General features: G+C 51.3%; 1 protein-coding gene across 5 annotated transcripts in view; it reads right to left on the minus strand.

The window, feature by feature from the left end:
- Positions 1–22,498, minus strand: part of LOC119441368 (intracellular coagulation inhibitor 3) — a 77,519-nt gene extending 55,021 nt beyond the window's left edge. The window contains exon 1 of one of the 5 annotated variants that reach the window (XM_049661200.1): positions 22,237–22,498. In XM_049661200.1, the coding sequence (XP_049517157.1) occupies positions 22,237–22,485 (249 nt within the window). In that variant the 5' untranslated portion in view covers positions 22,486–22,498. Of the gene's footprint in view, positions 1–21,462 lie in introns of all 5 variants that reach the window. The other 4 variants (XM_049661202.1, XM_049661203.1, XM_049661201.1 and 1 more) reach the window with 4 other exon arrangements.
- Positions 22,499–23,516: the final 1,018 nt, after the last annotated feature.

The following is a 23,516-nucleotide window of genomic DNA, read 5'->3' on the forward strand; positions in this document are numbered from 1 at the left end:
ATAGAACCTCTCTTTAAATATCAATCCTTGTTCGAATTTGCAAAAGATGTACACAGTTTTCATGTTATAGCCCCAGGAAATCCGTAGCACGGCCTCTTAACAGAGGTTTCTGCTGCGGTAGCTGCATTAAAAGAAAGCACCTGCCTCCCAGTCTTTGGGCTCAAAGGCCTTAACGAGGCGCCTCATACGTGGTATTTCCATATTCTCGCATTTTAGCCTCTAATCACTTGTCATTCGTACCCATAGACCACTCCACATATCACTGTCATAATTTTATGCTATATATCGTTTTACGGTTCTACGATAGCGATTGATTATAGGCCACTTTACAGCCATGTTACATCCTATCATCGCAACTAATCAATCAGCGCTTAACACAGCATTATCACTCATGGCGCTCTTTGCCCATACTTGGCCCTTGCCCCAGAAAAAACCTCATATCATCATCATTACGAAGGTGAACGCCCTTATATGTCTCATGGTTCAGTCGACCTTCAACGTCCTTGAGCGAAAACCATGTAGTCGAAGCGAAATCGTACACAATGACGACTCGGTGTGTTAATTTACTTACTACACCATCCCGGCATCATGTCTTAACTATATGCAAACGCTCACTCAACAATTGTGATGGTGTGCGGGTCACCGTCCTCATCGTGTTAATTAAGATAGAGTTAATTCAGAAACTCGAACCCAAGATCTTCGGTAGGAGTCGAACCCTCGAGTGTATGTGGGAGTCGAACCCACCACCTTTGGCGTTAAGGCGAAGAAAATTAAGGCAAATTTAATTAATAGAGTTAATTAGGGCACTCGAACCCACGACCTTTGGCGGGAGTCACACCCTCTACCTTTGGTAGTAGTCTAACCCACGACCTTTGGTGTTAATTCATCATCATCATCATCAGCCTATATTTATGTCCACTGCAGGACGAAGGCCTCTCCCTGCGATCTCCAATTACCCCTGTCTTGCGCTAGCTGATTCCAACTTGTGCCTGCAAATTTCCTAACTTCATCACCCCACCTAGTTTTCTGCCATCCTCGACTGCGCTTCCCTTCTCTTGGTATCCATTCTGCAACTCTAATGGTCCACCGGTTATCCATCCTACGCATTACATGGCCTACCCAGCTCCACTTTTTCCGCTTAATGTCAACTAGAATATCGGCTGTCTGTTTGTTCTCTGATCCACACCACTTTCTTTCTGTCTCTTAACGTTAGGCCTAACATTTCTCGTGCCATCGCTCTTTGTGCGGTCCTTAACTTGTTCTCGAGCTTCCTTGTTAACCTCCAAGTTTCTGCCCCATATGTTAGCACCAGTAGAATGCAATGATTGTACACTTTTCTTTTCAACGTCAGTGGTAATGACCCAATCAGGATTTGGTAATGCCTGCCGTATGCACTCCAGGCCAATTTTATTCTTCTGTAAGTTTCTTTCTCATGATGAGGGTCCCCTGTGAGTAATTGACCAAGATAAACGTACTCCTTGGCCGACTCTAGAGGCTGACTGGCGATCCTGAATTAATGTTTCCTTTCCAGGCTATTGAGCATTATCTTTGTATTCTGCATATTAATCTTCAACCCCACTCTTACACTTTCTCGGTTAAGGTCCTCAATCATTTGCTGTAATTGGTCCCCATTGTTGCTGAATAGGGCAATGTCATCTGCAAACCAAAGATTGCTGAGATATTCGCCGTTGATTCTCACTCCTAAGCCCTCCCAGTCTAAGAGCTTGAATACTTCTTCTAAGCATGCAGTGCATAGCATTGGGGAGATTGTCTCCTTGCCTGACGCCTTCATTGATAGGTAACTTTCTACTTTTCTTGAAGAGAACCAAGGTGGCTGAGCAATCCTTGTAGATATTTGCCAATATATTCACGTATGCATCCCGCACTCTTTGGTTACGTAATGCCTCTATGACTGCTGGTATGTCTACTGAATTCAATGCTTTTTCATAATCTATGAAAGCCATATAGAGAGGTTGATTGTACTCCGCAGATTTCTCTATTAGTTGGTTGATGACATGAATATGGTCCATCGTAGAATATATCTTCCTGAAGCCAGCCTGTTCTCTTGGTTGGCTGAAGTCAAGTGTTGCCTTGATTCTATTTGAAATTACCTTGGTGAATATTTTATACAATACATGCGTAAGCTAATGGGTCTATAATTCTTCAATTCTTTAACGTCTCCCTTCTTATGGATGAGCAAAATGTTGCGTTCTTCCAGCTTTCTGGCACACTTGAAGTCGTGAGGCATTGCGTATAAATGGCCGCAAGCTTTTCAAGCATATCTCCTCCATCCTTGATTAAATCGGCTGATATTTCATCTTCTCTTGCAGCTCTTCCCCTGGTCATGTCTTTCAAGGCCGTTCTAACTTCATCGCTAGTTATAGAAGGGGCTCTCTATCCTGTTCGTCACTACCTTCGAATGAAAGTAGCTTGGCTGCTCTGGGAACTGTACAGGTCACTATAGAATTCTTCCGCTGCATTTTACTATGTCATCGAAATTGCTGATGATATTACACTTGTAATGAAGAAGACGGACGATGCAGTGGGGCATCCTTACCAGCGCTGTCTAGTGGGTCAGTCTCTCCAGCGCATCGCTCGGACTACGTCGCTCGCGCTCGCGGTTCCCTGAACTGATCGAACGGTCAGCCCTAACGCTTGCGTTTATTAAACGCCTTTACAAGTGGCGGAGAGTGCTACGCTCCAACGCATCCTGGAGCTCCGATCCCGTACCCTCTCTTCAACCATGTCTCAGGCCGAATCTCAGCCGACGACCCAGCAAACGCCTCCTACACCCTCCGTCGTGTGCTCTGGTCTCCCTCGCCACAAGGATCCTCCTGTTTTCAGCGGCACAGACGACAACGACGTGGAGGACTGGCTGTCCACGTACGAGCGAGTAAGCGCCGTCAATAAATGGGACGATGCCGCGAAACTAAGCAACGTGCTCTTTTACCTCGCCGGCGTGGCAAGCCTCTGGTACAACAACCACGAGACGGAAATTCCTACGTGGTCCGCGTTCAGGACCTCGTTAATAGCTGTGTTTAGTCGTCCTGCTGCGCGCAAGGTGCGAGCAGAATCCCGCTTGCGAGAACGAGCCCAACAGCCAGGAGAGTCCTTCACTAGTTATATCGAAGATATCCTGGACTTGTGTAAGCGCGTGGACGCGACGATGTCGGAATCAGACCGAATCAGAAACGTTATGAAGGGAATCGAGGACGCCGCTTTCAACATGCTGCTCGCCAAGAACCCACAATCCGTCACAGAGATTGTTACGTTATGCCAAAGTTACGAGGAGCTACGCAGGCAGCGCTCCTTGACTCGTCGGTCTTCCTCACGCGACGAACACATCGCTGGTCTGGCTACCACCTTCGACCAGACCGCAGTGCTTGCGGAAATGAAAGCATTCATTCGGGAGGAAGTAGCGCGCCAACTCTCCTTGGTACCCTTCGCTCAGCCGCCGCATGTGCCACAGCCCGCTTCGACTATCGTGCCTCCGCTCCGCCGCGCCATCGAGCAAGAAATCGCCGACGTATTGCCCATCCAACGCCACCATGTTCCTGCGCCTGTGCCACTGAGCTACACCGAGGTCGTGGCTCCACCCCAACAGTCTCTGGCACCAGCACCGCTCAGCTACGCTGACGTCGTCGCGAGGCCCCACCCACTCTCTGCGCCTGTGCCACTCACTTATGCCGACGTCGTGGCTCGGCCACCAGCGCAGCCCGCTATACAGTCATATCACCAGCCGTTCCATACAGGGCGTGCTCCGACGTGGGCGGGACCAGCCACAGCGAACCGGTGGCGTACGTCTGACAACCGGCCTATATGCTTTGCCTGCGGTTACGCCGGTCACGTGGCTCGTTTCTGTAATCGTGTGCAGCCGCCCAGCGTCGCATCCTCCATGCCAAACCGTTCGCCCCGTCCATCTTACGACCCCCCTTCTTGTGTGTCACCGACATACCGCCCGCCGCCGAACACCCGCCGTTCCTCATCCCCTCGCCGGCGCTCGTTATCGCCGATGCGGCCTCGTGCCGCCCCTCGGGATGAGGAAAACTGACAGTCGCAGTCCACGAGGCAAGGGCTGCGTTAACGTCGAAGTACACAAGTCCTCATTGCAGCCCTTCCAATGTGATAGACGTGTTTGTCGACGGTGTCCGCGCGTCTGCACTCGTCGACACAGGCGCAGCCGTATGTGTTATGGACGCTACACTTTGCCGCTTACTTCGGAAAGTCACGACGCCCCTGTCCGGACTATCCCTTCGCACAGCCAGTGCTCAGCATATTCGACCCTTGGCGTCTTGCACTGCTCGTGTAGAAATTCAGGACGTTGTCTACGCTATAGAATTCTTGATCCTTTCCTCCTGCTCTCACGATGTCATCCTCGGCTGGGATTTTCTCTCGCGCCACAATGCCGTTATTGATTGCGCTCGAGCCGAAATAGAACTATCGCCGCTGCTAGATTTGACGCCCACTGACGCTCCGCCGCTTCCCAGGAAACTGATTGTCGAAGCCGACACTCAGGTTGCCCCCAACGCCTCAATGATCGTGTCTATGCACTGCAGTGGCCTCTCGGACGCCATTGCATTACTTTCACCGTCTGGCCGTTTCCTCGCACGGAAGGGCCTGTTGCTACCGTTTGCGACCGTGGACATCAACAATGGCACTAGCACAATTTTCGTTTGTAACCCGTGCCCATACCCTGTCATGCTGCTCCGAGGAGAATGTGTTGGTACCGTGGAAGCCATCGACGACGTGCAAGTTATCGACGTGACCGACTACCCGAATTGCGCCACCTACCGTACACTCAGTGCTGTTTCTACATCTGACGCATTGCCCAGAGATGTATTTGGTTCTTCCATCGCTGGAACCCTTACAGTGGCCCAGCGTTCCCAGCTGCTGTCCCTCTTGGAAGAATTTCGTTCCTCTTTCGACGTGGGGCAAGCTTCCTTGGGTCGGACTTCAACTGTAACGCACCACATCGACACTGGCTCTCACCCACCATTGCGACAACGCCCGTATCGCGTATCAGCCAGCGAACGTCGTGTGATTAACGAGCAAGCCGACGACATGCTTCGGCGCGAAGTAATTCGACCCTCGAAAAGTCCATGGGCTTCTCCTGTCGTACTTGTTACAAAGAAGGACGGCTCCGTAAGGTTTTGCGTCGATTATCGCCGGCTGAACAAGATTACTCGCAAGGACGTCTATCCCCTGCCACGCATAGACGACGCAATTGACTGCCTGCAAGGAGCCGAGTTCTTTTCATCTCTGGATTTGCGCTCTGGGTATTGGCAAGTGCCTATGGAAGAAGTCGATCGACCGAAAACAGCCTTTATCACGCCCGACGGCTTGTACGAGTTTAACGTCATGCTTTTGGACTCTGTAATGCGCCCGCGACATTCGAGCGCATGATGGACACAGTTCTGCGAGGCTTAAAGTGGCACACATGTTTATGCTATCTTGACGACATTGTAGTTTTCGCGCCCGACTTCCCCACGCACCTCGAACGCCTCCGGCGTGTTTTGACGTGTTTATCGAACGCCGGCCTACAATTAAACATCAAGAAGTGCCGATTTGCTGCACGGCAACTCACGATACTTGGCTATGTCGTATCCAAGGACGGAATTCTCCCCGACCCCAACAAACTTCGCGCCGTTGCCGAATTCCCCAAGCCAACGTCCATCAAAGAATTGCGCAGTTTTATCGGTCTATGCTCATACTTCAGACGCTTCATTCGGAATTTCGCCGCCATCATATCGCCCCTGACGAAACTCCTAGAGAGCAACGGGCTCCTCACCTCGTGGTCATCAGAGTGCAACGAGGCGTTCACGAGCCTTCGTGGTTTGCTGTCTTCCCCGCCAATTTTGCGCCACTACGACCCGACGGCCCCTACAGAGGTCCACACAGATGCCAGCGGTGTTGGCCTTGGCGCTGTCCTCGCGCAACGCAAGCAAGGGTTCCCTGAGTATGTCGTCGCTTATGCCAGCCGAACACTTACGAAAGCCGAGAGCAATTACACCGTGACAGAAAAAGAATGTCTCGCGATCATCTGGGCTCTTACTAAGTTCCGGCCATATTTGTATGGCCGCCCATTTGATGTCATCACGGACCACCACGCACTATGTTGGCTGGCATCATTGAAAGATCCGTCCGGCCGTCTTGCACGTTGGGCACTTCACCTGCAAGACTACGACATCCGCGTACTCTACCGCAGCGGACGACAGCACTCGGACGCCGATGCCCTCTCGCGCTCTCCCTTGGCTGACAACAATATATCTCAGTTGACTGTGTCTTCCATCGACCTTCGCACCATCGCTTCCGAGCAGCGCAAGGACCCCTGGATTGCGTCGCTTATAGGCTGGCTCTCTGATCCATCAACCAGGTCAACAACCCGCGCGTTGCGCCGTCAAGCTCACCATTTCGCCATTCGCGACGACCTGCTTCATCGGCGCAATTACAGCTCCGACGGCCGCCAGTGGTTGTTAGTAGTGCCTCGCAGCCTGCGTTCCGAAATATGCGCAGCTTTCCACGCCGATCCCCAGTGTGCCCACTCTGGCGTTTTCAAGACTTACCAGCGCCTTCAACAGCGGTACTACTGGCGAGGGATGTACAGCTACGTTCAAAAGTTCGTACGCTCTTGTCCCGATTGCCAGCGCCGGAAATCTTCACCTCGCCTCTCTCCAGCTGGGCTGCAACCTTTACCTTGCCCCACCCGGCCCTTTGGGCGCGTCGGTATAGATTTGTACGGGCCCCTTCCCATGACATCGGCTGGAAACCGCTGGGCCATTGTGGCGGTTGACCACCTTACGCGATACGCTGAAACTGCGGCGCTTCCGGCAGCTACAGCGCGTGACGTTGCCTCCTTCCTGCTTCGTCGATTCATCCTACGTCATGGGCCACCCCAGGAGCTGCTCAGTGACCGCGGACGTGTCTTCCTCTCCGAAGTAGTTGAAGCTATTCTCAAAGAGTGCCACGTTGTTCATCGCACGACAACGGCGTACCATCCTCAAACCAATGGACTCACGGAACGGTTCAACCGTACGCTCGGCGACATGCTGTCAATGTACGTCTCCTCCGACCACACAAACTGGGACGCCATTCTGCCCTTCGTCACCTACGCGTACAATACCGCTACGCAGAGCACTACTGGTTTTTCGCCATATTTCTTATTGTATGGCCGGCACCCATCGCACACCATCGACACAATGCTACCATACCGGCCCGACGCATCTGAATGTGAGCCCATTTCTGATACGGTGAGACATGCCGAAGAGTGCCGGGACCTCGCCCGGGCTTTTACCTCCAATGACCAAGAGCGCCAGAAGAAAACTCGCGGTGACACCACCTCTGCGCCCACCTTTCTTCCTGGAGCGCTTGTGTGGCTCTCAGTTCCTTGCGCTGCACCTGGTCTGTCCTCCAAGTTAATGCCTAAGTATGAAGGCCCCTACCGCATCGTCGAGCGTGCATCACCCGTCAACTATGTGATTGAGCCCGTTGAACCATCTTCCGACATGCGCCGTCGCGGACGCGACATTGTCAACGTCGAGCGCCTCAAACCGTATTATGATCCCCTAATAGTGACGAACTGTTAGGTCGCCGGACGGCTCCCTTTTTCGTCCCCGGGGTAATTGTAATGAAGAAGACGGACGATGCAGTGGGGCATCCTTACCAGCGCTGTCTAGTGGGTCAGTCTCTCCAGCGCATCGCTCGGACTACGTCGCTCGCGCTCGCGGTTCCCTGAACTGATCGAACGGTCAGCCCTAACGCTTGCGTTTAATAAACGCAAGCGTTATCTTTCAGTGCATACATTTTGCCTTGTCCTATGCCTATTTTTCTTCTCCCTGATTTTATGCTGTGTCCATATTTTGCTTCTTCCTCAATCTTTTCCACGTATAATTTCGGATATCCCTTACTTTTTTTGTTGATCAGTTTCGACAGTTCATCGAATTCTATCTGACCGCTCGAGTTTGGCACTTTCATGTCTTGCCTTTTCTTTATTAGGTCCTTTGGGAGAGCTTACCCACTGGTTGCCTTGGTGCCTTACCTCACACTTCAATTGCTGCTTCTGGGATCAACCTAGTTACGGTTTCATTCACTACCTCTATGTTGTCTTTATCTTCCTGTTCTAAAGTCGCATATTTGTTTGCGAGCACCAGCCTGAATTGGTCTGCTTTTACCCTTACAGCGTCTAGGTTGGCCTGTTTCTTAATGACTAACTTTATTCTTTCTCTCTTCAAATTGAGAGAAATCCTAGACCTCACTAAATTATGGTCACTGCACTTTACCTTACCTAACACTTCTACATCCTGCACTATGCTGGGATCGGCAGAGAGTATGAAATCTATTTCACTCCTTGTTTTTCCATCTGGGCTTTTCCAGGTCCACTTCCTGTTGCTGCGCTTCCTGAAGAAGGTATTCATTATTCGGAGCCTATTCAATTCTACCAACATCTCTCCTCTAGTGTTCCTAGAATCGATGCCGTGGTTGCCAATGGCTTGCTCGCCAGCCTGCTTTTTCCCTACTTTTGCATTGAAGTCGCCCATGACTACATTATACTGAGTTTTCACCTTTTCATTGCTAGTTCAACATCTTCATAAAGCTCTTCTATTTCTTCATCATCGTGACTGGAGGGTGGGGCCTAGGCTTGTACAACCACGGCCGCTGGATAAAAAAAAAAGGTGCGGCCCGTTGCGTGGCACCAAAACGGCGTCTCGGGCCTAGTTCTTCTCGCGCCCGCTCTGGCACCATTGCTCGGGTACAGCCGTTCACGGAGAAACGTTTCCACAGCCGCGTTCGCACGCGCGACAGTGACTCTAATCAGGCCGTAAATAACGCGTTTCATATATTAAAGTCCTGATTAAAAGTGCCGATTACCCCACATATGTGAAAAGTCTGCCCAAGGAGTACCGATCTTTTGTAGAGTGGGCCTCAGTGCTCTCCATGAAGGCTGCCCGCTCGACTCACATGAAATGAAAAGAAGTGCTCTATTACGAATAATCGGGAGTCGGTTTACGTGTTTCTTCAAGACGACTTCAAAACGATGGATCGCGTTTATTTACAAGATGATGAATGCGAAGGTATCGCTCAGCGAAAACAGTCCACGGCGCCGCACCCGATCCAGCCCAGCTTCGTTCTTCTCTTCAACCGAACTCTGCTCGCATTCATCTCTCTATATATTCTCTCTGCGCTGGTAGTGGCACGGCCACTAGGTAGGTAGGTAGTCGGAAGAATCTTCACCCCGTTTTTATAGGCACAAGACTGCGGGCCGCTCCCATGTTGGGACGGGAAGGCCAAGCCTCACCGCCGCATCGTTGGCCTTCTGGACAGCCCGAAGTTGATGAATCCATTTGTTGCTCATTTTACATAAAGAAAGGTGCAGCCTGCTGCTTCACGTCGCCGCTAGTTGGCGAGCGCGTCTCGGTTGAGTTGACTGTTGCGTCCGCTGTTTTTCCTGGCTCAAAAAAAAAAAGGTTTCCTGGGCTGCGCGTTCGTTTTTTTTTTTTCATGTACGGCGGATAACCGGGAAACACAGTTAGGACCGCAGTCGGAAGCACAAGCCCAAAGTTCGTGTTCTTTTTATAGTCATTCTCAGTAAAATGTAATGAACATACCAGCGACCTGTCGCTTGGCTCTCACTTGCTTCCTTTCCCTGACGGCCCTTGGCGATAAATATTCTTCAGCCACGCTTGCCGACGCTGTAGAGCGCAGGGGAATTCGTGGTACTTAACAGTAGCGTCTCTTCTCGCGTTCGAGTTGCACAGCGGCCCACAACAGCTTCGCAGCATCACCCTCTAGAAAAAAATTTCACAGTTTCACCCTAAGAGCGAAGCAATGAATGCGATAGCAACACAGCAATGTCATACGAAGTAAGGTGAGCGGCTTTGGTAGCAATATGAATTGTAGTAAACATGAGCTTAATAATTAACCAGGTGTGCTGCGGCGTAAGTAGACCGACATGAAGAGAGACTCGATGACCACGAGGAGGCGCGTGTGAAACGGTGGTGTTGATGAGAAGCGCTTCCCGTGGGCAGGGCGTGCGAAGGGACACACCTGTAGCGCTGCACTGCCGACCCGGGCAGCATTGCATGTGTAGCGTGCGTTGGAAAATGTGGCCCGACTATTACTAACTGATTGAACAAGCGTGGTGTGAGTGCGCACAAACAAACATGAATAGATCACACTAAATGACTGCAGACAACGACTGTCAAAACGCTGGCAGCAAGCGCATATATACGCCGCAGCAGCGGGCGAAGGTACGTGCGGTCTATCGCTTCAACGGAAACTGAGCGGCGAATGCATGGCGCATTAAGGTCAGAGCCGTGTGGAGATAAGAGACGGTGCGGACGAGCGACGAGCGCGGTTGTTTGCAGCGTAGAAGTGCGCCCCCCCCCCCCCCGCGCTCCCTCCGGCGCTGGCTTCCCGCTTCCTTGCTTGCGCGTGGGTGATTGAGTGCGTTCGCTCTCCATGATAGCGCGCGTCCCCGCACGCTTCCGCTCGGGCATACGGCGCGCGGCGAAGATTTTATCTATAGGGAACCTCACGGCGACGACGACGGCGACGGCAGAAATCTGGTAGAAGTGTCCATATAATTGCTATCGCAATAAAAACCGTCTGCCACACACGCGCACGCCAAAGAACCGTACTCAAGCACAAGAAACATGAGGCAAGCTGCTCACACACATGATCACACAAAGAAAGCACACGAGAATGCACACGAAGAAGCACACCAACACGCATAAATCCTGATGCACCCACATTGTTACACGAACCAGCTTCTGCCTTGCGTTGCGTAGCAGTGGCGTCCTCACCAAAAACAGCGGCCGCAACTATCAACTTAGCCGAGACGCGCTCGCCCATTGACGGCGACGCGACGCAGCAGGCCGCACCTTTTTTTAAAGACGATAGTCTTTCTTGGGGAACTTAAACGCTGAAAATTTGGTCTGTCTGCCTGTCTGCATTTCTGTTTGTGTGTCTGTCAACCGATTCAGCCACCGGGCCAAAGTTGGACCACTTGCTTACCACCCACACTACTTAAACTGGTACGGCTGTTCATACTTGTGAACGTTACCGATCAAAAAGTAAATATTACGCATATCTGAGGCGCAACATCACTAGGTAAGTATTAGGAGGTGTGTTCCTTTAATAGAAAATACATAGATATAAAGACCCTAGTTCATTAAGCTGCGCTGAAAATGCCATGCTATGCGCGCCGACGAACGACGTCTACCACGAAGGGAGGGAACCCTCTGCACAAGCTCGTGTTTCCCCGACTGCGCGCCGACGAGCGCCCTCTGCCATGGAGGAAGGACACCCTCTGCACAAGCTCATGTTTCCTGATGTATTGCCAGATTGCGTCCATGTCTCACGCAGCGCCTCCTCAATTTTATCAATGCCAGCCAGATGCGGCCGATTCCGCCTCCTCAATTTTATAAATGCCAGCCAGATGCGGCCGATTCAACATAAAGGAAGCGCTGTCTGAGGCAGGGCAGAACATAAATGGCCGCTTGATGAAATACAACCCACTCTACAAGACATGCCCAGACAACGCAGGAAAAAGACCGACGACCAAATTGCAACGGAGAAGCGCCGGCGTGCCGACGCTCGTCATCTCAAGCGTGCCCAGGAAACGTCCGAGCAACGAGCCGAGCGGCTAGCGCAAGATCGTGAGTCGAGGCGCACTCGGAGGCAACAGGACACAGACCAGGTGCGCGACGCGCGAATCGTCAGCGTCCGAGAGGCTAAGCGAGCGTACCGGGCGGCAGAAGAGACGCCCGAAGCTCGTGCCGAACGGGTAATCAAGGGCCGCCAGGCACAACGGAAACGCCGGGAAACAGAAACTCCAGAAGATGGCGCCCAAAGGCGTGGAAAAGACCGTGAAGCCAAGCGAGCCCGCCGTGAGACAAAGGAAACGCCAGAAGCGCATGCCGCGAGAACCACCAAAGACCGCGAGGACAAGCAAGCGTACCGGGCTACTCAAGAGACGCCAGAAGCGCATGCCGCGAGAACCACCAAAGACCGCGAGGCCAAGCAAGCGTACCGGGCTACTCAAGAGACGCCACAAGCGCATGCCGCGAGAACCACCAAAGACCGCGAGGCCAAGCAAGCGTAAGGGGCTACTCAAGAGACGCCAAAAGCGCCTGCCGCGAGAACCACCAAAGACCGCGAGGCCAAGCAAGCGTACCGGGCTTGCGTAGCAAGCGTAGCGGGCATTAAGACGCCTACCGAAGTAGGCGTCTACTTCGGCGCACCAGTAGTACATGCGCACAGCCATTGATCCTTCCACGCAGTAAAATACATTCATGTCTCACAAATGGTTCTTCTTTGCAAACTATCATGCTATACAGTATACCACACGCGACCGAAACATTGCTGACATATCGTGGAGGTACGAACACATGGCATACCAGCAGTGATAATGCGGTAAAATGAAATCTGTTCGAACAAACCTCCATTGCATTTATCATGCCAGGACGGAAATGGTACGAGAACAGCATCACGGGTGGCCGCGGATCAGACCAGCACTCATGTAGTACGGCCGGCAGAAGACTATCGTCTTTCGACGACATTTGCAGCGAAGCACGCAGATATGCGGCCATTTTTTTATCCAGCGGCCGTGGTACAACTTTCATTCTATACCTCTTATTCAGCTTTATTACGACGACTGCTACCCTCTCATTTATGTTGTAGAATTTATCAATGTTGCCCGCTTTGTCCTTATGGATTAGAAATCCTAGTCCGAATTCTCTCCTATCTGGAAGACCTCTGTAGCCTAGGACGTGGCCGTTAGTCAGCATTGTATAAGCCTGACCAGTTCTTCTCACCTCACTAAGGCCAATAATATCCTAGGCAATACCTGATAATTCTTCTAATAACCCTGCTAAACTAGCCTCACTCGATAGGCTGTGCGTGTTGAACGTTGCTAGGTTCAGTTTCCATTAGCGGCCAGTTTCCATTGTTAGCACCCTTTGCCGCGTAGCAGGTCTGACCGCCGCCTTGGTCAGGTGCTCCCCAGCCGCAGCCGCTGTAGACTGAGGGTCATGGGTAAATGGTTGGAGTCATTATTGGTGTTAATTAGGGCGAGGTTTATTAAGACAGATAATTAAGGTGGAGTTAATTAAGGCACTTGAACCCGTGATCTTTGGTCGAACAAAAGTGAGAAGTAACAACGCATTAGAATGAGAATGTCAAGTTATTTAAAGGGACACTAAAGAGAAACCGGAAGTTGAGCTTAAATGGTAGATTATCCCTTCACGATCACAGCCATACCATTCTTACTGCAAACAGATGTTTAATAAGCGAGAACACAGCGAAAAACTGAAGAATAGGTGCTGACGCCCCTTCGAAATTCCCGCACTACGTGATGTGACGTCGGAGATTACAAACGCAGGCCGGTCGCGATTGGTCGAGAGCGATTTATCGCTGTTAATAAAATGCAAAATGAAATACATCTTAAACGTACATAAACAGCATTTTCCAACTTTTTAAACCGTTTCAAGCGAGGAAGTACAAGTTTAGCACAAAATTAAATAAATAAGAAAAAGTGGCATAGCGAAACATGCGGCCGTGATAGTTTCGTAGTTTCGTTTTTGGTCAATGCATCGTCGCGCGCGCCTGTTCCGCTCTACGGTGTTTGGTTGCGTGTTGCGTGGCTCGAAAAACGTTGACTTCGCGGGAAACAGCCAGAAAATGCCTCGTGTGTGTAGTGTTGAGGGCTGTATAAATGGCCCAAGGCGCTTGATCAGGGGCAGCGGCAGTGTTGACTCGATTGTGTCCTTTCATGTGGCGTCGCTCGGAGAGCCCCGGCTCCCCGGCGTTCGCAATGGCTCAGTGCTCTGCCGATGATAAAACGGCAAAAGAGCCAGAGAAACCGATGGTGTGCTCTCTGCATTTCTCGCCCTCGGATTATGTGTATAATCTTGCCCTCGGAAAGTATCTTGGCGTGCCCCAGAGGCCAGTCCTTTCTCGAGCAGCTGTTCCCTCAATGCGGCCTTCATCAAACCTCCTACCGGTGGGGCTGCAGCAGCAAACTGGCGGCTCGGTGAGTGCTGAATGTCATTAAATAAAGCCACGAAATAACAATACTGAGTACGTGCACAACTTTCTACGCTTGTTCTGTCGGGAACACCGTCGCCTGGCGGACCGGACGCTTCGCCTCCCATCGACGAAAACGAAGCTCTGCATTCCGCCGGCGCGGCCGGCGGCTCACCGCCATCGCACGCGGAAACACCTACCGCTCGAGCACAGAGGATAATTTCGCGCTCCGTTTCACTGAATATCGCTGAAATGCAGTCCTGCTTTCCTGGCGAGCTCTTCGTTGCAAGGTTCAGCGGCAGCTACGGTATCCATCGCGGCGAACGCAAACGCAGCGACCATGCATGCAGCCATGATACATCCAGCCCAGCGCCTCGGCCGTTTACGCAAGCGGTGACGTATCATGGCGCATTCTGATTCGCTGAGAGCAATGCAATCTGTGACGACACTGCTTCAGCGCCAAATCTAGGGTGAGAGAAATTGAGGAAGAGATATTTGACCTTTGTTTACGAATTTCTCCGCTAATAACTCATATTTTTGCACCCAACAAAAACGGCATGCATTCCTGAAGGTCCCTCTTTTATTCCACCTGAACTACCTGTTTCTCTTTAGTGTCCCTTTAATGAATGCCTCTTCAGGGATTTCGCCTTAACCCTATTTGGCGTATGTAAAGTGACTGTCAATTTTTTTCAGAATGGCCAGTATTAAATATTATCTAAAGTCTTCGTAGATGTAGATGTAGAGGCCGTCGTATGTGGGTTTGATATATATATATACGTCTTTATTTCGGGGGGAAAATCAGGTGTCATATTTAAAGAGAAAACCCGGGGAGGAATTGTGGTTTGTGCTGTCTGGTAGCCCAAAGTTCCGATTCTGCTGGTAACTGAAGGAAACGATTAACACACTCAATTTTCCCGTGAGTTAGCTAACGGGAAGACGCACTGACAAATTGAGCTGCTGGTAAATCATGTGACAAACTCAGCTATACAAATCCCCCATGTAAGGCATTATTTATACGTAAAAAGTCGCACTATCACTCGAACAAATTAATACGTGGCTATACGAAGTAAGGAGAGTAGTTTAACCGCCGTATAATCTTGTAAACGTTCGCTTAAATTAAATAATGGGGTTTTACGTGCCAAAACCACGATTTGATTATGAGACACGCCGTAGTGGGGGACTCCGGATTTCGACAACCTGGGGTTCTTTAACGTGCACCTAAATCTAAGTACACCAGTGTTTTCGCATTTCGCCCCCATCGAAATGCAGCCCCCGTGGCCAGGATTCGACACCGCGACCTCGCGCTCCGCAGTCCAACACCTTAGCCACTGAGCAACCACGGCGGGTGTAAACGTTCGCTTATTAGCTGAATTAAACATGTCGCAGTTTCACCCGAAAGGCGACGCATCAATTGCCATAGTTAGTACAGTAAGGATAGTAGTTTGATCAGCTGTATAAACTTAGACATACAGCAGCACCAGCAACCAGCATAACTGTTCTCGACGCCGTCTGCGCTTTGCCCGCGTTCGCACCGAACGCGCGCGGCGTTGGTGACTGTTGCCTGTGCCTCTGGGGGCGGCTCGGAGGTTTTCGACGCGATCAGAACGGGACACTCGTCGAGTAGCGTCCGAAGTCTTTACTACCTTCTCGCCTCGCAACGTTTTAGATGCGAAGAAGCTTATGGCGGGGGCTCTGTCCATCCCTCCCGCGGCGACCCACACCCCCCACAGCGCATGCGCGTCCCCTCCCCCTCTCTCTCCTCTCCTACGCTCCCCCCTTTCTCTCCTCTAGGAATCCGGAGCAGCGCGCAGGACAGGTGGTGCGACAGCTGCATACTCCGCTGGGGGGGGGGGGGGGGCACGGTAGTTCCGCGGTATGAAAATGACGGAGCGCGCGCGCCTCATTCTCTCTCCTGTGCAGCGCCGCGATGAGCGCTCGGGCCGCTGCCGCGAAACCATCTCCCGCTCGAGCATACCCACTCCTCGCTGCTTCGCATCCACACATGGTTCCCTTTAGCGGTAGATGGAGTAATTTTTTATATAAATACGCATTTGGTGCCGCAGCTAAACATCGCCTCCCATCCTTTCCTCCCGTCCCCCCATGGCCTTTCGCGCGACGGAGGATGTCGCGTTTGCTCTATATGGTGATTGTAAGGAAGGAAAGAGACGCTTACATGTGCAGCCCTTCAGGGAGCACGACACAGCTCTCCGCCGTGGTTTTGCTCACCGTGATAGCGCGCGTCCTTCGCGCGCCCACGTTAAAGCATACGGCACGCGGCGAGGATTTCATCACCGTTTGACGTCATACGGAACCTCACGGTGACGCCGACGCCAGAAATCCGCTTTGAGTGTCCATATAATTGCTATCGCAATAATAAGCATTGTGTTAGCGCGCACAGGCAAACATGAACGCATCGGACACGCGGACACTAGCTGTCAAAACGCTGGCGTAAGCAAGCGCCGCAGTAGCAGCGAGTGAAGTGGCCTTCCTGCTGTCTGTCGCTTCAACGCAAACTCAGCGGCGAGAACACAGCACGTACAAAGGTATGAGCCATCTGCAGTAGAGCACTGCACGGGCTCGGGCTTACCCGAAAGCCCGGGCCCGGCCCGGCCCGTGGGCCGGGACGGGTAGAGCAGTTTTTTCAGGGGCTTGGGCCGGGCTCGGGCACGGCGTGTGCTTTTTAACGCCGGCCCGGGCCGGGCTCAGGTTTTTTGACGCGGGCCCGGGCCGGGCTCGGGCTTTCTGGTGGTGTGCATGTAACGTGCAGCGAGTTATTCTCGGGCGTCTCAACTCTGAAAACATGTATTTTTCGGTCACGGGCCGGGTGCCGGCCGGTTTCGAGCCGGGCTCGGGCCGGGCTGGGCCTAAGGTAAAGGGGTGGCGGGCTGGGCGGGTAACGTAGATTATTTCCGGGCCCGGGTCTCGCCATAAATGTTTTGATCGGGCTCGGGCGGGCCGCCGAACGTAAAAACGGGCCCGGGCCGGGCTCGGGCTGAAAAAATCGGCCCGTGCAGTGCTCTAATCTGCAGATCGCTATCAAGATACGGCGCGCGCGACCGTGTGCGCGTCCACGCTGAGTACGCAGCTGCTGGCGCAGTAGGAGCCGCCCCCTCCCTCCAGCACCGCCTCCACGCTTTCCTCCCTTTCCTGCGCACGAGATTGAACTGAAATCTTCCGTTCACCTTGCGCCCGGTGGCTAAATACACAGTTGCTGCAGGAGCACAACGCCGCCTCCACCCTCCCATTCCCCCCCACGGCGTTTCACGTGACGGAAGGCGGCGCGTGTGCTCTCCGCTTTCCTACCACGCGCGTGCCTGACTGAGCCGTGATCGTCTGCTCCCCTCGCGTGCTTTCACTCGCACGTACAGCATACGGCGCGTGGCCACGGTGTTATCGCCATTGGACATAGTACAGAACATCACGGCGACGGCAAAAATGCGGCAAAAATAAAAACAAATGAATAAGAACAATAGAAACATGTGTTTGGAGAACTCTTCTTTACTTTGTTCTCTGGTCTTAATTTAGCAAAGCAAAAAAACAAGTAAAGATGCGCACACGTGCATACATCGCAACAGGTGAGATGGTTTCCATTATATTGCATACTTTTGTTGGCGTATGCGAGGATTTCTGTTTCCATCCTAGGACTGCTGGACTTCCGTCTTTGTTGTCCTGTATTACGGCTTCGCGCCATACGCTCTTGATACAACATTATTGGAATATCAACTAGTCCAGTATGCCTCCCTTCGTTGAACGAAACGTATAACTGAATGAACGTCTCTCAAGGTCGCAGCTACTCTTCACACTGCTGCGACGTCAGCGCCAGTGTCAGCGCCTGACGTCATCGTCAGTGCCAGCAGCGTCGGCGCTGCGTTCGCTTTCTGGCGCATTACCGTCGTTTACGTGTATGCGACGTGTGGGAAATGCGATGCAATGTGCCATTGTCATGTTAATGTAACTGTGTCACGGAGCGGCATATTTTCGAGAGTTCGAGGGGTTATTGATGCCAATTAACGGCCGCCAACAACGTGGTGCACTCACTATGCGGCGTATATAAATTCGGTTAGCGACTGCCACGGAGCGACATATTTTTTAGAGTGGTTTTGACGCTGATTAGCGACACGCTGAATTAAGGGCGTCAAAAGCGTCGTGGCCTCACGCGCGGCATCTCGATTCGAGACGCGACACGCCGATTACGGACCCCGAAGTGTGCGTGTACGGCCACGTGGTAGTGCCGGGCTCGACCTTGGCCCTTGACCTTGGGGGAGAGGAGAATCTGCGTTTGTCGCCCATGGTGAAAAGGGCGCGGCCAAGACTGTTGGGAGCTAGGAGCCGTGAATTCGGAGAACTCTACATACCTGCAGTTGCCCTACATAGGGAACTAGGGAAAGCAGAGGCTATTTAAGCGCGGGTTTTGGGCCCTGCTGATTAGTCTAGAAGCTGAACCTATACGCTGTTGAGAAGCCGTTGGGGGGCTAGTGCCATCCAGTATCGCCTGGGCCACGTGGCCACGTCGGAGCTCCGAGGAACTTGTTGATGTACGAGACGTCAAACCAGCGTCTGCAACGAAGGTCACGGTAGTTCACCTCAAGTTAGCTCAACCTGCTTGAGGGAAGTCGTCAGATCTAGACTCCCGGGAAACACAGCCCAGCAATTCGCATCCACCTCGACAAGATCGGACCGCCAGCATTCTTCGGGAAAGCTTTGTGCACCGACTTCACGGTTTATGGACTTGCTGCAGCTGCCCGGCCATGCGTATGACATCGTTGGTTTTCTTTTGAACTTTGTTTTAGTGAAAACTGTTAAGTGTATTCTTGTGTATTTGATCCTCGCACTGTTTCATTTTAATATCTACTGTTCATTGCTCGTATTTATTTGGCTTCATCATTGTGTTATATTAAGTTCAGGTGTGTTAGTCTTTCTTGTGTTTTCTTTATTATTGTATTTTATTAATCTGTGTGTATTTATCAGCCGATAAATATCTTGTTTTTTTGTTTACTCCCGACTCTGACTCTTTTCACTGCGCTCGCTTGCGTACGGAACGACCAACCAGCTTGTCTACCCCGTCGATCGAATTCGCGCCGACGACAAATCGGGGACAGCTGTGATAAACTGCAGCTACTTAAAAAGCAACAAGTTTTCCGCAACACCTCATATCCACGAAGGGAATGATGATGAGTGGCCGAAGCACCGGGGGATCCCCGTACATGCGAAAGCGCGGGAAGCGGCGGCAAAACGCCGGAAGCCTTCTCTACCTGAGGTTGGTGGCGCCGAAGCTCGGTTCAAGCGCGAGCTTCGCGAGCCCTCAGCTCCGGGTCCGCTTGCCGGAGTTGCCGTACTGCTGCAGCTTTCCGAGCCCTCAGGTCCGGGTCCGCATGCCGGTGTTGCCGTGCTGCTGCACCTTCGCGAGCCCTCAGCTCCGGGTCCGCTTGCCGGCGTTGGCGTTTTGCTGCAGCTTCCCGCGCCCTAGACTCCGGGTCCGCTTGTTGTCTGCGTCGCCGTGCTGCAGCAGCTTTGCGAGCCCTCGACTCCGCTTGCAGGTGAGCCGCCACTCTCGCCTTTTCATCCATAGCGGGCGCGCCGTTATCAGGAGCGACCGTTGTGATCCATGGCTGATTAGAGAAAGAGAGCGCGCGTCGGGAACGAACGCCTTTGTGCACCGCAGCGCCCCTAGCGGACTCTATGCAAACCAGAGCTACGGACGACAACGAGGGAGGGACAAGGCTCGGCCCTAAGGTGCTTCGCCCCTAAAAGCAACAAGTTTTCCTCTGTTTAAAGCGCGCAGGCACTGGATGTGTCATATAGGATGTTTTATTTTAGCTGCACCAATTTTTTTTAAATGCCTGTGGCAAACAGCTCAATTTTAACCTTTGAGCTAAATGACTGGATAAGGTGGTCGTTAACTCTATGAAAAAACAATGTACTTAATTGAACAAATAACACAATTGCGTTACCTTTTATTTATTACTTTTCAGCATATATTGCGATCTGAAATTTGTAGCTACTGAGTTTGCAAGGCATATCGCTTATATACCTGATTCTGAGGATGGCACCGGTTTCAAGACATGCGCTGTCAAATTTGCGGCTAAAATGCGCTGTTGTTCCTCTTACTTGTTAAAGAAAACGCTGTTTTATGCGTTGAAGCACAAAAGTAACTGGAAGACTGATGTATTTTGTCGGAGACTTCGAATATTATTACCTCGAAACTGGTGTAGTCCTGAGAATTTGTCCCAAGTGGATGCGCCTTGCGAACTAACCTGCTCCAAACCGTAAATGGAAATAGGTGCTGTGAATTACCTAATCTAAAAAAGTTACTCATTGTAATTATGCTAGTTATTCAATGAAGCATTTTTATTTCTCGTAGAAGTAATGGGCCGCCTCATCGAGTAATTTAGTTGAAAGGTTACAATTGTGCCTCAGGCAAATTTAAAAACTTTGGTGCATCGAAAAAAGGCACCTGGTAGATTCTGGCATGCAAGAAAAAGTAAGCATATATCATATGCTTATAATAATATTATAAGTTAACCTCATATGCTTTTAATAATATTAGAGTTATGATATATATTGATAATTGCTCACATGAGATGGTCATTGTTCACTGCTTTTCCAACACTTGCGTTTATTATTATCCTTTACGAAAAGGAAAACTTCAGGGTGAAATCGGTTTTAACCCGATAGTAACAAAACTTGTTCGGAGCTGCCAGGAATTATCGGGTTTTACGCGAAACCAACGAGCCCTGCATATATTTGCGATAAGACGTTAATACATACCCGTGTGCTCTTGCACTCGCCACAGTAAAAATATTTAAAAAGTCTGCAGTCAGGCTATGCAACTAGCTAATCCAATCTTGGGGACTCAATGACCTATTTTCGCAGCATACATAAATGCTCAATGTTGCGCACCACACCATTACACGAATGCAGTGACTGGCTTATGAAAAATGTCTGTTCATATTTCACACTCACGCTTTTTCCAAATCAAAACTAACCATAAATGCAGCGCTTAATATTTACGCTGTCAGTGTAACAATTTGCCCATAGTATTTGCGTAGTCAGATTTTACACTATTGTGACACCATTTCTGCTCCCCGACAGTAGCAGATTTCTAAACATTGGGGAGAGACAGTGAGGATTGTACAAAAAGCGCGAAGTTTATTTCGAAACAGGATTAAATCACTTATTTCTTATTTTGTAGCTCAAAATGTACTTTTCTGGTCCTCTGAAAGTTGTCAGGGCTGAACGAGAGCACAGGAAAGATCAAGCTCTTTAAAGGCTTTGGACTTCGCCGATGAATAGGATGCGGTTGGTGTTCTTGTCCCTGATGTAGTACAGGAAAGGGCGATCAACAGTGAACAAAACGGGTGGTGGTGGGGCATTCAGAGCCGAGGTGGGCACGAAGGACAGTCCTGTGACGACAGCCGCGACGGTTCCTTCCTCGTTAACCTCGACGGCCACTTTGTGCACGGCATCCGATATATGGATGGGTGTACCCTCGGTGATTCCGCTGAAGTCAGCCGATCCTCCGAACGGGGTATCCAGTCCGAGTGCCTTCATCGCGGCCACCAAGTTGTAACTCAGGCTCATCTCGAACTTGGGCATCCGGAGTATGACGTCTTTTGTGCGCAGGTTGCTGCCAAGATCTTCGAGAGTGGCGACCGACAGGCCATCCCTGAGCTCCTGAAGACCAGTAGGGGTGTCCGGGAGCATTACCACCATGCTGAACTTGCCACCAAGGTACGGGATCTCCAGAGCAGACGCGTGCAGGGCATCGATTCGGGTGTGAGGAAGACGATTCCTGAGGTGCATCGCCGGCTTGCTCACCTCGGTGGTTCCAAGGTTGAAGAAGGGCTTGTTCACGGTTTTGGAGACGTCGAACTTGGTCACCCAGGTGCCCTTGAAGTAGACGGCGTTCAGGATGAAGAGGGCGATGTCCAGCGGCCGACCTTCAGGCAGGATACCGGAAATCTTGCCCCTGGTCTTGTCGCGCACCCAGGCGTTGACTTCGGCCGCGACGCTGGGACCTTCGTTCATGAAGTCGGCGGACCGGAGCTCTGCGTCGAAGATTTCACGCAGCTGCTGCTTGTAGTTGTCGGTTATTGGAAAGCCACTCTGCGCGAGGACCATGTTGGCCACATCCAGCGTCACATTGGGGGATACGGAGAGTTGCAGGAGGCTCTTGTAGGCCGCGAGCACTCTTGCTCGGTCTGTCAGGCCAACCGCAGTATGGCCGAGCACTGACCCCAGCTCGGCCTCTGAGCTTCCCCGGGCACCAGCGTAGGCCATGCCGAAGGCAGCGGCGATGCTAGTCGGCGAGAAGAAGACGTTGGACGAGGGATCCTGAGTGGCAAGGTGCTTCAGCAGATTCACGGCAAACTGGTTGTGAGCTTTGGCCAGTAGCGTGTCGTCGTCATGTTCACAGTTCACCACGACGAACACCGCCACGAGAAAGACAAACTTGGTGAGCATCGTGCGTCTTCTTCGAACGTCTGTCTGCGTCTGACCTCTGGCCGCGGTGACGGTTCTTTATAGAGCGACTCGTGGTGACCTCTATTTTTCCGGGTGGACTTGTTATTCTACCGTGTCGTTGCCACCGACCTACATCTCCGGTTGCACCGCTCACCCGACCGAACAGCGCTGTACGCCTTCGCTTCATGTGCGCGTGTCAGCACTCCGCTTTTATCGGCGTTAGCGCCAGATGGAATTTCATTTCCCCAGAAATAGAGCTTGGTTCAACGCTTGTCTCTCTATCACGGGTAGCGTATTGCAATAAGCGTTGCCTTGAGAGGAATTTGTTGACTCCGTTGGCAGTTTTTTTATCGCTACTTGTATAGGGACAATATACTACTATATTTATTTACCTTTATTTACATTACCTATATAGCACCCGTGTGGGGTATTAGAGTAGGGGGAAATATTAACATGGAAATACAAAAAATACAAACACATAACAAAGCGCAGGTTTCTTGCATCTCATTTGGAATTGTCTACAGAAACAACTCTGAAATATGGTTTGAAAACAACAAAGGCAACAAAAGGGTGAAAAATAGCCAAGTACAACTCACTAGAAGGAGGAAAGGAAAGTATAAACAATGACTTTCAAGTTTTCCAAGGCTTAGGTGAAATAGAACTTTGAAGCACAAATGGGAATGTTGAATGGGAAGCGGAGAAAATTTCTTGAGGGAGTTTATTCCATTGATGAATTGTTCGTGGGAAAAATGAACATTTCAAAAGGTTTAATCTGGTAGCAAACTCGCTCACTTTCATTGTGTGATTAGACAGTTTTAGTTTAGCGATTTTATGCTCCGCTTAGCTGCTGAGCGGAGCGGAAGCACGAATGCGCATGCGCTCTCCGCTTAGCCGCAAGCGGGCTAGCGGAGCAAGAATCACGGTCCGCTTACAAGCTGCCTAAGCGGAGCGGGGAGCGTTGCTGCCGTTATTCGCTAGCGAGGGTGGCCGATGCACGCGCCCTCTCTCGCGCGTGCAACGAAGCACCTTGC

The sequence above is a fragment of the Dermacentor silvarum genome, chromosome 2, assembly GCF_013339745.2.
Source record: "Dermacentor silvarum isolate Dsil-2018 chromosome 2, BIME_Dsil_1.4, whole genome shotgun sequence".
In the NCBI taxonomy this organism is placed as follows: Eukaryota; Metazoa; Arthropoda; class Arachnida; order Ixodida; family Ixodidae; genus Dermacentor; species Dermacentor silvarum.